This window comes from Triturus cristatus, chromosome 1_1 (genome assembly GCF_964204655.1).
Source record: "Triturus cristatus chromosome 1_1, aTriCri1.1, whole genome shotgun sequence".
NCBI lineage: Eukaryota > Metazoa > Chordata > Amphibia > Caudata > Salamandridae > Triturus > Triturus cristatus.
The window spans coordinates 396,523,545-396,536,760 of record NC_140579.1 but is presented as its reverse complement, the minus strand read 5'-3'; the positions used below and the strand labels follow the sequence as shown (position 1 = coordinate 396,536,760).

General features: G+C 43.8%; 1 protein-coding gene across 1 annotated transcript in view; it reads left to right on the top strand.

The window, feature by feature from the left end:
- LOC146870299 (complement C4-B-like) overlaps positions 1-10,180 on the top strand; it is a 332,560-nt gene extending 322,380 nt beyond the window's left edge. Inside the window, exons 35-36 of the mRNA XM_085642540.1 lie at positions 6,552-6,684; positions 9,889-10,180. Coding sequence (XP_085498666.1) covers positions 6,552-6,684; positions 9,889-10,030 — 275 coding nt within the window. The 3' untranslated portion in view covers positions 10,031-10,180. The remainder of the gene's footprint in view (positions 1-6,551; positions 6,685-9,888) is intronic.
- The last annotated feature ends 3,036 nt before the right edge of the window (positions 10,181-13,216 follow it).

Below are 13,216 nucleotides of genomic sequence, written 5' to 3'. Positions count from 1 at the left end.
TTGAGTCCCAGTCTCGCCCTTTGCCCATCACTAGCCTCTTACTTGAAGGCATGAAGGGAATACTACAAAAAGTAAGTATAGTTAATTGATTTATCCTGATCTTCATTCCTGTGGCTGCCTATATGCCCCCTGAGACCATGGGTAGCAGGAGCAGTGCCAGGGATAGCAAAGGGTCAGCTAGGAGCAGCGGCTGAACTGCCTAATTATGTTTATTCAAAACTCAATTTCATGGTTTTGTGGTACCAGAATCTCATAGTCAGAATATCTTCTGCCCTCCCTGCCAAGATACCCATAAAGATCTTATAATCTGCATTCAGCAGGGAAATTGGGCGATAAGAGTCCGCTTTTACTGGATCCTTCCCCGGCTTAAGGATTAAGACAATGATTGCCTCCTTCCATGAGCTAGGGATATGACCTGTTGGACTGTAGATTGAATGAAACAGGGAACCCAGGACTGGGGTTACTTCCTCGGAGAGGGACTTGTAAACTTCATTTGGCAGGGCATCCGTACCAGAGGCTTTACTGTTTTTTGAGATCTTTATTTGGGTTCTTATTTCCTGCAATGTAATTGGGGAGTCGAGGAAATCTTTGTTGGCCTGAGTCAACGGGGAAAGGGATTTTGAGCTCAACCACCCACGGATTCGTTGTTTAGAGGGGAATAAATTCTCCCTATATAAATCTGCGAATAGGGTAAGCAAAGAATTTTATATATCACCTGTGTCTGTTGATCTATCCCCTTGGTTGTTTATCACCAGCTCGGCGATATCGTATTTCGAGCGATCAAATCTCACCTTCCACGCCAAAAGAGCCCCAGCCTTCTCCCCGTATTCATAGTTCTCCATCTTACTCCTTTCCCATTGGATCCTGCACTTCTTTTCTAGGATACCTCTATAGTTTTGTCTGGCCTGCTCAAGTTCAACCAGCACCTTTCTTTGTCCTTCCGGAGAATTTGATAGCTTAAGAAGGTTAGATTCTAGCAGTCCGATCTTTTCTTCGCCCAATTTTAATTCACGCCCTTCAGCACGATTTTTAAAGCATACGAGACTGTGTAATCGGCCTCTTAGGGTAGCCTTGTATGCATCCCAAACGACCTCTATGGCTACTGAACCTATATTAAGATCGAAAAACTCCAAGGATGATGTTTTAACTACCTGAATTAATTCTGGATCATCTAGCCTTCCCCTACTGAGTGTCCATCTCGATTGAACATTTTTTATAAATTTTTTGATGGTACAGAAAACAGGGGAATGATCCGATAGATGGCTAGGAAGAATGGATATATCCGAACCCTTTTCGAGTAAGCACTTACTGGCTAACAAGTAGTCAATCCTTGAGGAGTGATGAAATCTCTTGCTGTAAAATGTGTACCCAGCCCTATCCCCTTTCGTAAACCTCCATGTATCAGCCAAGCCAAGGTCGTGAATCAGATTCTTCATTGCCCGTCTAACGAGAGGAGTCACAATGGAGCGCCCCTGATTCGACCTATCCATGTAGGGGTCTAACAAGGCATCAAAATCTCCTCCAACAATTATCGGGGGAGCCACCAACAAGAGCTTAGACTGCAGCTTAACGATACAAGAGGGGTCGTCGACATTCAGGCCATAGAATGAAGCGCACGTTAAAACAGGACCCCCAAAGTCCAGATGCCCGATCACCCACCTCCCTGATTGGTCGGTCTGGATGGATTTAATCAAACAGGTTAACCCCCGTTTGACCAAGACTGCCACCACACGGCTATTCATGTTTTGGTCCGAAACACCATAGGCTTTAATCCAGGGTACTCCTGAGAATAGTTTATCTGACTCCCCGGCAGTCAGATGGGTTTCCTGTAAGAGGCAGACCCGGGCTTCTGCGAGTTACAGATATTTCATTTTCAACCTTTGCCTCCGAATACATCTTAAGCCATTTACGTTCTAGGAGAGAAGGCCCAGACCAGCCTGATCTATAATTACACCTGCCATCCGTTTACCAAGCCCTTTCCCCTTAATGTCCATTCGGTGGTCAAATCCATAAAGTAAGATGAGGTAATTTTTTTTCTATTTTTAATCCCTGTCCACCCCTGGTGAACCCCCCCCCCGTGCTCCCCCCTGACCCCCCTCCCCTCCCGTGTCCCCATAAGTGTCCCTAACCCCTTGAGGAACCCTCCCTTAAAGATGGGTAAACCCATTTGGTCGCCCTCACCTCGGGCTCAACTAAATAAACATACTAAGGAAAAAAGAAAAGGGTGAAGGGAATAGGGAATAGGGGCAGAATAAAATATCGAAAAATATGTTTATCCTACAAGGAGACCCATCGCTGATTTACTTAGCTTTTGCTCACTTTGCCTGCTCTGCTTTCCTCAATCCGGCCATGAAGAGATCCACCTCTTCGACTGTGTGGAATAAGTGCATCTGATTATTATGCATAGCACGCAGCTGAGCCGGAAATTTTAATTGCGCCTTAACTCCCAGAGACCTCATTTTCTCCAGTCTACTTCCCATCTCCCACTGCCTTGTAGCCGTTCTATGGGAAATGTCAGACCTAATCTGAAAGGTAAATGCATCCGAGCCATTAGGGGAAAAAGTCAATGACCCCTCCTTAAGACCCAGTGATAAGACTAGATCCTTTACTGAGTAAGAAAGAAAATTGACCAGAATCTTCCGGGGTTTCTGTTTTTTCGGGTTTTTCCTAAAGGGGTCACGATGAATTCTTTGAATTTCTGATATCAAGTCGATATCGGGCTGCCATTTCAAAACTGACCCTTTTAAAATGAAAATAACGAACCCCTTTAAATCTGATCCCTCTAAGTTCTCGGGGATATTTAGGAGTCTTAAATTGTTCTTTCTTGAGTGGTTCACCAGCCTTTCAATGTCGTCCTTCAGAATCTTTTGTTGTAGAGTTAACTTCCCCATATCCCTTGTGGCCTCACTTATAGCTTCTTTGATGCCAGGTATTTCTGCTTCGAGGAGGCCTGTCCTTACCACCACCTCATCGAGCCTCTGAGACAAAACTACACAGGATGCCTTGATCGCCGCCTGGTTGGCTTCGGAGACAGAAAACCTACCAGCAAGTTCTGCTTGGTTTAGTTCCGATACCTTGAATCCACTTAACATCTCCTTTTTCATGGCGATCAATAAATCAGACAAAGATCGCGCTTCGGAACCGACTACTGCTTCCATGCTCCCAGAAGGAACCCCCGTTAATATGTCTCTAGAGGAATCTTTAATTGATACAGGCAACTCCTCATCCTGTGACCTCAAGACATTAAACCTGTTTGAAAGAGTCACACCTTGCTGCAAAGCCTTAGGTGCCGGAGAGTCAGTGAGAGGCCCAATGTGTTGCTTAGTAATTTGCTTAGCCCCCCTTTGTTTACATTGAGAAAAGGGGGTCATAGGGGAGGAAGTACTCCCATCGCTAATGGCAGATTTCTGTTTGATCTTTGGTTTTACTTTGGTGAAGATTCCCTCCAGTTTATTAACGTTCGCCAACATTGTTTCATTGGGCTCCACAGTGGTGGCCATGACTCTATAATAAGTCTTTAGCGAGGGGGTAATTTTTTAGATAAATACGGGTTTCTTTTTTGCTCTAAATTTGGTTTTAGAAACCCCTCTTTGTTTCAATTCCTCCTCCTCTTCTTCGTCCCCCCCAAATCTGGCTCCCGACCTCCTTAGCTTCGCCTTAGTTAAATTAACAACAGACGTTTTCTGTGGGATCACTGTGGCCTGGGTAATTTCTGAATTCTATAAGCAGGGAGATTGGGTAAATTAGTCCCTGGACTGGTTAATACAGACCAGTAAGGGTTCATTTCTGGGAGACATATCCAGGAACAAACCCAGCTCCTTATTGGTAATATTGATCTGGCGATCACTAGAGCGGAACCCTTGGCGGTGGTCGCGTTAGACGCTGCCAAGGCTTTCGATAGGGTGTGCTGGGCCTACCTTTGGGAGGTGCTAGAGGAGATGGGTTTTATTCACACTCTGAGAGGGTGTTATCAGGATGCCTCAGCTAAAATCCTCATCAATGGTCTACTCACTCCTAGCTTTGAAATTCAGAGAGGGACTAGGCAAGGTTGCCCTATTTCTCCCTTATTATTTGATCTATACATTGAGCCTCTCGCTAAGGCTAGATGAGACAATTTCCCCGTTTAAGACCCAGCAATATCGGTCTAAAATCGCATTATATGCGGACGACCTAATTATTTACACAGATAATCCCGAGACAACACTGCCAAAGGTTGGGGCCCTGTTGGAAGATTTTGGTTTAATTTCCGGTTATCTGGCTAACTCCACAAAGACGGAGGTTATGTGTTGGGATATCGATCAGTGGAGCGGGGCCACCAGCAATAAATTTAAATATCTTGGCATTATAATTGTGAAAGATCTCGAAAAGATTCCATTAATAAATGTTGAAAAAATAATAAAAGAAATAGATCAGCTGTTCGCAAGGTGGAGGAATCTCCCCCTGACTATTTTCGGGAGAGTGAATCTAGTAAAAATGATCATCCTCCCGAAATTAACTTATTTTTTAACGCGGTTCCTCTAAACACTCCATCTCAAAGGCGCAAAGTAAAATCGGGAGTTTCATCTGGGGGGAGAAGGGTGTTAGGCTATCTTGGAAAAAACTGAGGCACCGCTTAGCTAAAGGGGGTTTGGCCCTCCCCGATATCCGCTGCTATTTGGTCGCCTTTCAATTCAAGGCTATCAGGATGGTCCTAGGTGAACCAACTGCAAGTGCCTGGGGTAAACTGTTGGGGGAGTCGGTCACCACTGAAGGTGGGGGGGTAAGGTAGGGTTCCTTTATAAGATTGGTTCACCAAAATTCTTTAAACGAGTAAGGTTGAAGGTGATTAAAAATGCCTTGGAAGTCTGGTATAGCATTCGGTCTAGATGTGGGATAGGTTACTACTCTGATCAGGCTCCGATCTGGGACTCCCCTGGGACCCCCCTCTGTCTTCAGGACAGTATGGCTCTCCTCATTAAAAGCGCCGGAGTTACCATATGGTCCGGCTTGGGGGATGAAAATGGTATACACCCTTGGGAGGTATTAAAAGCAAGAATAGGCTCTGGGTTTTCAAGATTTAATTTCATCCAATTAAAATCCTGGTTTGAAACAGAAAAGGAGAATTTAAGGGGCAATGGAGAGGTGGAAGCTGTGCTTAAAAACACTCATCAGCTGAAGAAGGAAATCGCAATTCGGTATAGGTTCCTGATTAACGCAGACGATGTAGGTATTCCACAACAGGTGTCAGCTTGGAATGACTCTCCTTTTGAAGCTGATATCGGAAACCTTTTGGAACCTTCCCTGATCCTGCTCTATAAATATACAAACTCAGCCATTTTGAAGAAAAATCATTTCTTTGTTACTAATCGAATCTACTATACTCCGGAGAAGATTTCGAAATTTGCCCCAATCCCCGAACCGAGATGTCCTAGGTGCTTGCTCCCCAAAGCCAATGATATACATACCTTTTTTGAATGTCCCAAATTGGAAACATATTTGGAAGGGGTGTGTAGATATCTATGTAAGACCTTCGGAATTGATATTGTTTTGAGTGGGTCTTTGATTTTTTTTGCAAATGACCAGGTGTCTACTGTTCATATGGAACAATCCCACAGAGGTCTGTTGTTATGTCTGATTTTGCTGTCCCGAAGGGAAATCTTACTTAAATGGGAAGACCCCCTCCCTCCGAAAGTTGAAGACTGGCTAAAGTCTGCACTGGCAATGGCTCGGCTAGAAATAATAAGATCCAGCCCCAGCCCCCCCACACTCTGGGCATCTTTTATACGTCTGGGTCAGGAATTGAGACTTTGTTAATTCTATTCTGTCGATTTTATGGGTCAATAAATATCATGATCCTATGATTAACACCTAAATCCCGGATGATAAAAGGGGATTGGTTGAATAACCTAAACAAGTGCAGGCGGTCGGAGGGCGCCCCACTATCAACGCAGACCGGATATGTCCTGCTAGCAGTTTATAGGTGAGATGAGGACACAAAAAACAAAAAAACAAAAGAATATCTTCTGCCATCACTATTGTGTTGTAAACATAGTTTACAAATATAGTAGCCCCATGAAGCTAATAAGATGAATTGTACATCCAATGGCACGATATTTAAGTAAACTATAATTAGAGCACAAGATTTACGTCAGACAATATGTGTATATATGATATTTTGACATCCATCCATTGAGATCTGTATTTGAGGTAGGAACAATGCCTTTCTGTATAACATTTTGGTAATTGTTACCCGCAAATGGGATACTTGGTATACTTCCTTCATGTGAATCAACCATACAAAAATTGTATTTTTGAATACAAACTAATGAAGATTCTGTTATCCATTCTCTCTCTCTCTCACACATCTTTCTCCCTCTCTCTTTCTCTCTAATTCTCCCTCTCTCTCTCTCTCCCTTCCTCCCTCCCTCTCTCCATCTCTCTCTCTCTCTCTCTCTCACCTCTCCTCCTCTCTCTTTCTGTCTCCCTTTTTCTCTCCCTCTCCCTCCCTCCCTCCATCTCCCTCTCTCTCTTTGCCTCTCTCTCCCTCTCTCTGCCCTCTCACCATCGTGCAGCCAAGGATGAAAAGATTAAGGCGGGACATTTCCGAAATTTCATTCAGCGCAAAGCATGCCGGATGGAGCTGAAGAATGGAAAGGAGTACCTTTTGATGGGCCAGGATGGGGACACAAACAACACTGATGGAGAGTGAGTGACAGCTTAGAGACACACATATCCCCTCCCCCGTCTCTCAGTCTCTCCTCTCTCGACTGTCTTAATCCACGGAAATAATTTAGTGTATCAAGCCATTACAGTTTAGCTATAATATAACTATCAGGATCATTTGTGGAAAGAAAAGGTATAACATCCTTACAGTGTTTCTTCCCATTATCCTTGCCTGAACCACATCCATAAATCAAAATATAATACCCAGAAGTAGCTCCTTACCTCTTGCTGGTGTTTCTTCCAGATTGAGTGCCGTACCGAATATTTAGTATAAGATTAAGATTATTAGTTGGGAAATAATATTTACAGAACTGAGCTGCTTAAGTGTCACTTAGGTGCACAAAATGTTAGATTTGTGTATTTAAATTTAAAATCCTGATTTCACAGAATCAGGATTTGTGCATTTTTCCAAACAAAAATGTCTGCATGTAGGGAGAGTGAAATGGAGCAATGGAATGACATGTTTTGGGATGCCCATGCAGCCTCTGGTGAACACAAACCTATTCAGGTCGTTTTTGTCATCCACAAATGTCACATCATGAATTCCAATCTAGAGGCACACAGAAAACTGCTCGATGAGTCAGGGTCCTTCCTTGTGTGAGAGGGACCAGAGCCAATGAGGCCTTTTGCCTGACACTGATACCTGGTGTCTATCCTGAGAGAGGACACTCTTCCCTGAATCTTGCTATGTGTCTCTGAAAACACGCAAACATCAGCATCTCACCTTACAGAGGACGTCACCTTTAAAAATCACAGATGGAGGCATCTCTGGATCTTGCTCACAGGTAAAGCACTGACAGGGGCAAAGACTGCCTTTTGGCCCAGTTGAATTTATTTTCCAGCATAAATCTTGCATCATGCTGGAAAGTAATCTTGAAGTAACACTAAGTAGCTCTATGCCCTGCATTGTTTGGGTAGACCAGGGATGGAACATGGGCTTTCCCAAGGAACCACCCGTGGTTCATGACACGGAGCCCAATGCACTAAAAAGGTAACAGGGGCTTTGCGCCAAAAATGAATGCCTCCTTGAGGCAGGTATGACATTGGAGGAAAGGTTTCTTTTCTCCAAACCTTTCCAGCTTTCTATGTGTGCTGTACTGTAAAGGCCACATGCACATGTGGAACAGATTTAAACTATGTCTAAGCATTGTAATCTGAACTGGAAGATTATCCATCCAGTACAAAGCCCATGCTAAACATCACACACTTGCAGCCTCGCACCATGAATGTGGATGGTCTTAAGTGTGCTCAGTGATGCTCCACCAGGAGCATTTTTGTGGGGGCCTCATACCAGAGGTGTCCATTCTACAATGACCCATTGGCACAGTAACTGTCTGCCTCCGAGATCTAAAGGTTGTATTTATTTTCTTGACCAGGGCCAAGGCATCGTTGAACTGGTCATCGTTCAAGGCTAAGGCCTCCTAGTCAGTGACTGCTCGTCATTACAGGTGCAGGGGCTCCACCTCCCCCCTCTTTCTCATAATATAATAAATGTTTGTCAGACTGAGCAAAGGGCAGACTAACAGACACTCACCATGTCAGGGTCAGACATTTGCACTAATAGGTGCTGGCAGCCAGTGCCAAGGTTTGAGGGCAGTGACTTCATCAGCCTGGGAAAGCTCTAAGAGAAACCTCCCTTCTCACAGCGAGGGGTAGCGTCATGGATAGAGTCACTGATTTAAGCCCTCAATGGCCCAGGACTGACTGTCTGACAGAGGTGATGCTTCACATCACCCTTCACTAATCATCCACAGTATGAGGTGGGATCCACAAGTCTCAATGATTCCACCCCTCTCTGTGGATTAGAGAAGATCCTAGTCTCATTGGCTAACCCTTAACAAGGGGTAGCCAATGAGAGGAGGTGGTGGGATCTTCTGCTTTCAGCCTCCCACCTGAAGCTTGCAGCTCCTTCCCGAGCCATTGTGCTTCTCCCTCCCTCACCCGCTGATTCTGCCATGGCTCAGTAAGCACCTTAATAGAAATTTGGGTGCTTGTGTTTATGTATGGATGTATATGTACTAACATATGTGTGCTTGTGGAAAGGTGTGTATGTTTGCGCGCTGGTGAATAGATAGGTCTGAATGTGTGTGCGCATATGTGGTTGTGAAAGGATGGGTATAAGTTGTGTTCATGGATGGTGGTCCTGAGTGTGCACATGTGTCTCTGACCCATTACTTCTCCAGGTTACCAGATGCCACTAAATGCTGGTAATATTAGCATCAATAGAGTCTAAACCAATTGTAACTTTTCCTTAAGCAATGGTTGTGAATTCACCAAGACTGAGGACCAAGGCACACGTTTAAGTGTGTGATTTTGTGCAAACACACTCAGAGCCATTGTCCTAACGTTTGGTGTCTGCATTTCAGTTGCTAGCAATAAAAGCAAATACCTCAGCCCTTTCTTCTCTATCGAACACTCTGGCGTGTTACAAGTGCATGTGATAGAGAGGAGCATAGACATCTCTCGACAGATAGGGAAAGTAAAACATAACAAACTAAGCCAGTTTAACCTGTTGGTAATATGTGCAGTAATATGTATCAGGATATCATGGGAAAAATATTGTGATACAAAAATATTGTTGGGAAAATATCAAAGACCAAAATCTTGTGATGGTAAATATATATAGGTCAATATAGGCTTATTATATTAAAATCCATATGTAGATAACTTGACAATATTTAACTACACGACACCTAGATGTGGAGTTAAGAATTGTAAATCTATACTTATCTATATTTAATCTCACTATATTTTGGTTGTTTAGGCAATATCTATATACTCAATATTCTGACACACAACCATGTGCAACTGTGGGACAGTATAGTGTGTTTTACATCAGAATTGTATTCATGTAAAGAATAACCTTACTTAGTGCATCCCTACTCATACACATGTTATAATCCAAAAATTAATTTTGAGCAGCAGCTCATCACTGGTAGTCGTACCATCCCTGAAGAGTTTCCCTCCTTCCTGCAGCTCTGCCACCTTTGTTGCCCTTACACTTCCTGTGAGCTTCACCCAAGCCCTATTCCACTCTCCATTTTAAACCCCAACCCCTAATGCTACATCTCCAGCACCCTACCCTAATTCCTTCCTTTGTTCCAAGCGCTTTAAATCCCAATATTTACAAGTCATATTCATATGTAATTCTTCCTTTTGTCTCTTGCTCTCTTTTTTCCCTAATAGGCTGCAGTACTTTCTTGAGTCCAACTCCTGGATCGAGGAACTTGCGACTGAAGGGAACTGCAGAGCCTCCATCCACCGTAGCAAGTGCCGGAAGATGCAGAAGTTCATGGAGGACTATCGGAACAATGGCTGCATGGTCTAGGGAGCCAGTACAGGGCTCCCGGAGCAAGACCGTATAACCTTTAGTTTTTGGCACTAGTCCTGTCCACTACAACTCTATTGATCTTTTCTTGAAAAGTAGATGGGATCTACTTTATGCACAGTCAGTTTTAATAAACAGAAGTAGATTTTGCTTTTCCTGTTTCTATGGTGACTGGAATGTGTAATTTCTTGATTTTCCTGTGTAAGACAGTGTTAGTTGTGTGATAGTCACATGATAGTCAGTGTTTGAATTTGGCACAGCAGAGGGTCTAAAGGAAACTATAGAAAGGAGGCAATCCTTGCTATGGTGTCGAGCAGAAATCATAAATGCAGCTAGATTGTAATTCCTTCAGTGTGTTGCATGTGGAGGTGGGGCAGAAGAAGATGCCTACTGAGTTGTCTGAGTGTGAGTTATTTTCATGTCTGTTACAGAGCAACTCAGGCCATTGTTTGCTCCTTAGATCCAGATGCAGCCTCTACCCAAGTCCAATCCCCTGCTTCACCCTGCCACCTCCCTCTAGCTGGGCATAGGTTGACAATTTCAGGGCACAAGTGGACTTCAGTATGGCAGTGCAAGCACCAACATGCCCCTGCTCCAATTGGCAGCCCTTGGTGAACTCAGATTTGTCATTGATCCCTGGGGACCTGCAGAATTCCCAGATTTCCCATCCGCACTGCTGTGTGTGTAAATAACAGTGTAAACAGAATCCTCAGGATTCCTTGGGACCAGTGACCCAAAAACACAAAGATAATCCTGAGGTTTAGCTTTGTGCCTTGGCCTGCAGGTTATGTTATGTTGAGGATTTATAGAGGGCAAGGCTACCCAAAGGCTTCCCAGTGCTAGGTATGAGATATGGTGTAGCTTTCAGTTTTTTTCTGAAGGTTGCGTCCGAGGCTGTGAATCTGATCTCCCAGGTATGAATCTACTTGTCTTCCACTCTTGTGGTCTCAGGGAATTCATAGGTGCTCTCTCCCACCTGCATGCTCGACACGCAAGCTCAGGATGCCCTGGGGTGAATTCTTGGAGATTTCTTGAGCCCCGGAGCTGTAGAGATGCAGTTCTACTTATGTTATAGCTAGCAGACCCCGCTAGTCTTCTACCCCTCCAAGTTGTGATAAAATCGGGCAGTCACTCTTGGCAGGTGACTGGTTGGATGTTGGCGGGGCAGAAGTACGGATAATGCCAATCCAAGAGACCTTTGCCTTGTAATTGGCAAATGGCAGCAGGAGGTGAAACATTGGCATATTGCGGGCCAGTCACCAAAGTTTATATAGAGATTTACGTACAGACCTTCCAGCTTTACTTCCAGAATCCTGGAGTTTTGTAAAAGAAAATGGGACTAGTCACAATATTTTCGGGGTGAGTTATTAATATTGATGCCAATGAAGATCGACTTGCACTATTTTGTCAAGGAAACATGGGCCGAAATTTTCTAACACTATGCAGAGTGTTGTGGTGGTATTTACTGTCCAACACAAATCAGGATTTGCATTTGAAGGTAAAGCAAAGTAGCGCTATTTGCAACTTTACAATGCTTTGCATCATGGGCATTCACATGCAACCACACTTGGTTGTGGCACAAACCCCTATCTACTAAAAACTGCAGACAAGGATTTAATCCAAAACCTTATGCCTCCTCGAGGCAGTAGCAACTGGGTAGCAAGCTTTAAAACTCTCCACATTTTTCTAGCTTGACGTGTACACTACACTGTACGGCACACATACAAAGAAGGAAATGTATTAAATCATAATTTTTGTACTGGAATGTTCTCCTTCCAGGAAAAAAACAATGCTTGATGGAACGCACACATATTTGCAGTATAGTGCAAGGGTATGTTTGGTGGTGCAATGCAGTCTAGAGTGCACCAGAGGAAACAATTCTGTCTCTTTCACGTTCTCTCAGTTTCACACAACTCAGTGCAGCAATTTTGTTTGCGGTGCTGCATTGCATGAAAAATGTATGTGTCTGCCTCTAAATGAAGAGTCAGAATAGTAAATCTATTCTTATCCAGTATTGGATCTTTCATAGATTCACATGCTTGAATCATTCCACGGTACTCTAATAAAGCAGTAAGTATAACTAACATAGACTACAGTGGCAGTAGCCTATATTTGTCCTTCTTAAAAAAGGACCAAACATTGAACTATGACCAATCAGTTCGTAACACCCTCTAGAACCTTCCCAAGAGAGGCTGACTTCCTCAGATTTTCACTGTACGTCGTGTGTGAAGGGAGTCTCCCTGAGCTCCGCTCAGTTTCTCTTATTCCGAAGCTATTTTCAACTACTACTCTACTATGTCTGACACAAAAAGCCTCTTCCATCCCTGTAAGGCTTGTGGGAAGAAGAGAGTGTACGTGGATGACACCCATAAGAACTGCATTTACTGCCTTCATCCCAAACATTAGGAAAAAGAGTACAAGATCTGTCACACTTTCTTCTCAAAACCTCTTGAGGGACAGAGAAGGTATGCTACTACTGTGGGTTCAGAAGACGAAAGCTTAAATGTCGTTTTCTACGGAAGATGGTGACACCTTTTCTGGGTCTCACAAAAGGGCTAGATCCAATGATGGCGCGCCAGAGGAGTCCAGAAAATCGGTGAAGACTTCTCACCAGTCTCACAGCTCTAAGAAAAAGGAGAACCAAAGACATTTCTCCTAAGAATCATCCTTACCTGGCTCTTCAACATGAAAGGATAAAGATTGCCCTCATGCCTCATCTGCTGAGCCATCCACAAAGCCAAAATCCTCTTCAAAATCCTTCTCGACGACACCTTCTCTGTCGACACCAAGACTGTTGATGACCACCAGTACCACCTTCTCGTTGAAACCGTTGACCACGACACCAAAGAAAGACAGCACTCCTGTGATAACAACACTGCTGACGCCCCCATCGATGACAATTAAGATTTCTAAGATTTCCAAAACCTTTCTGCATCCTGAAAGGTAGCCGGCAAAGTCTCACTTCTACCTCAAAGTCATCTATTGGACATTGAGCAGTCTGATGATGATGTCGCCTGTTTGGTCCAGCTCATAGTCTGTAGGAACGGAACGTTAATTTTCAGGAGGAAGATGGGAATTATGAGGAGTATAGTCATTATTACCAACATTACTATCCTCTATGAGACAGAGTGTGTTTTTCAGATCTTTTTCCTCAGTGGGATACTGCACACATTCCTGTTTCCTTGA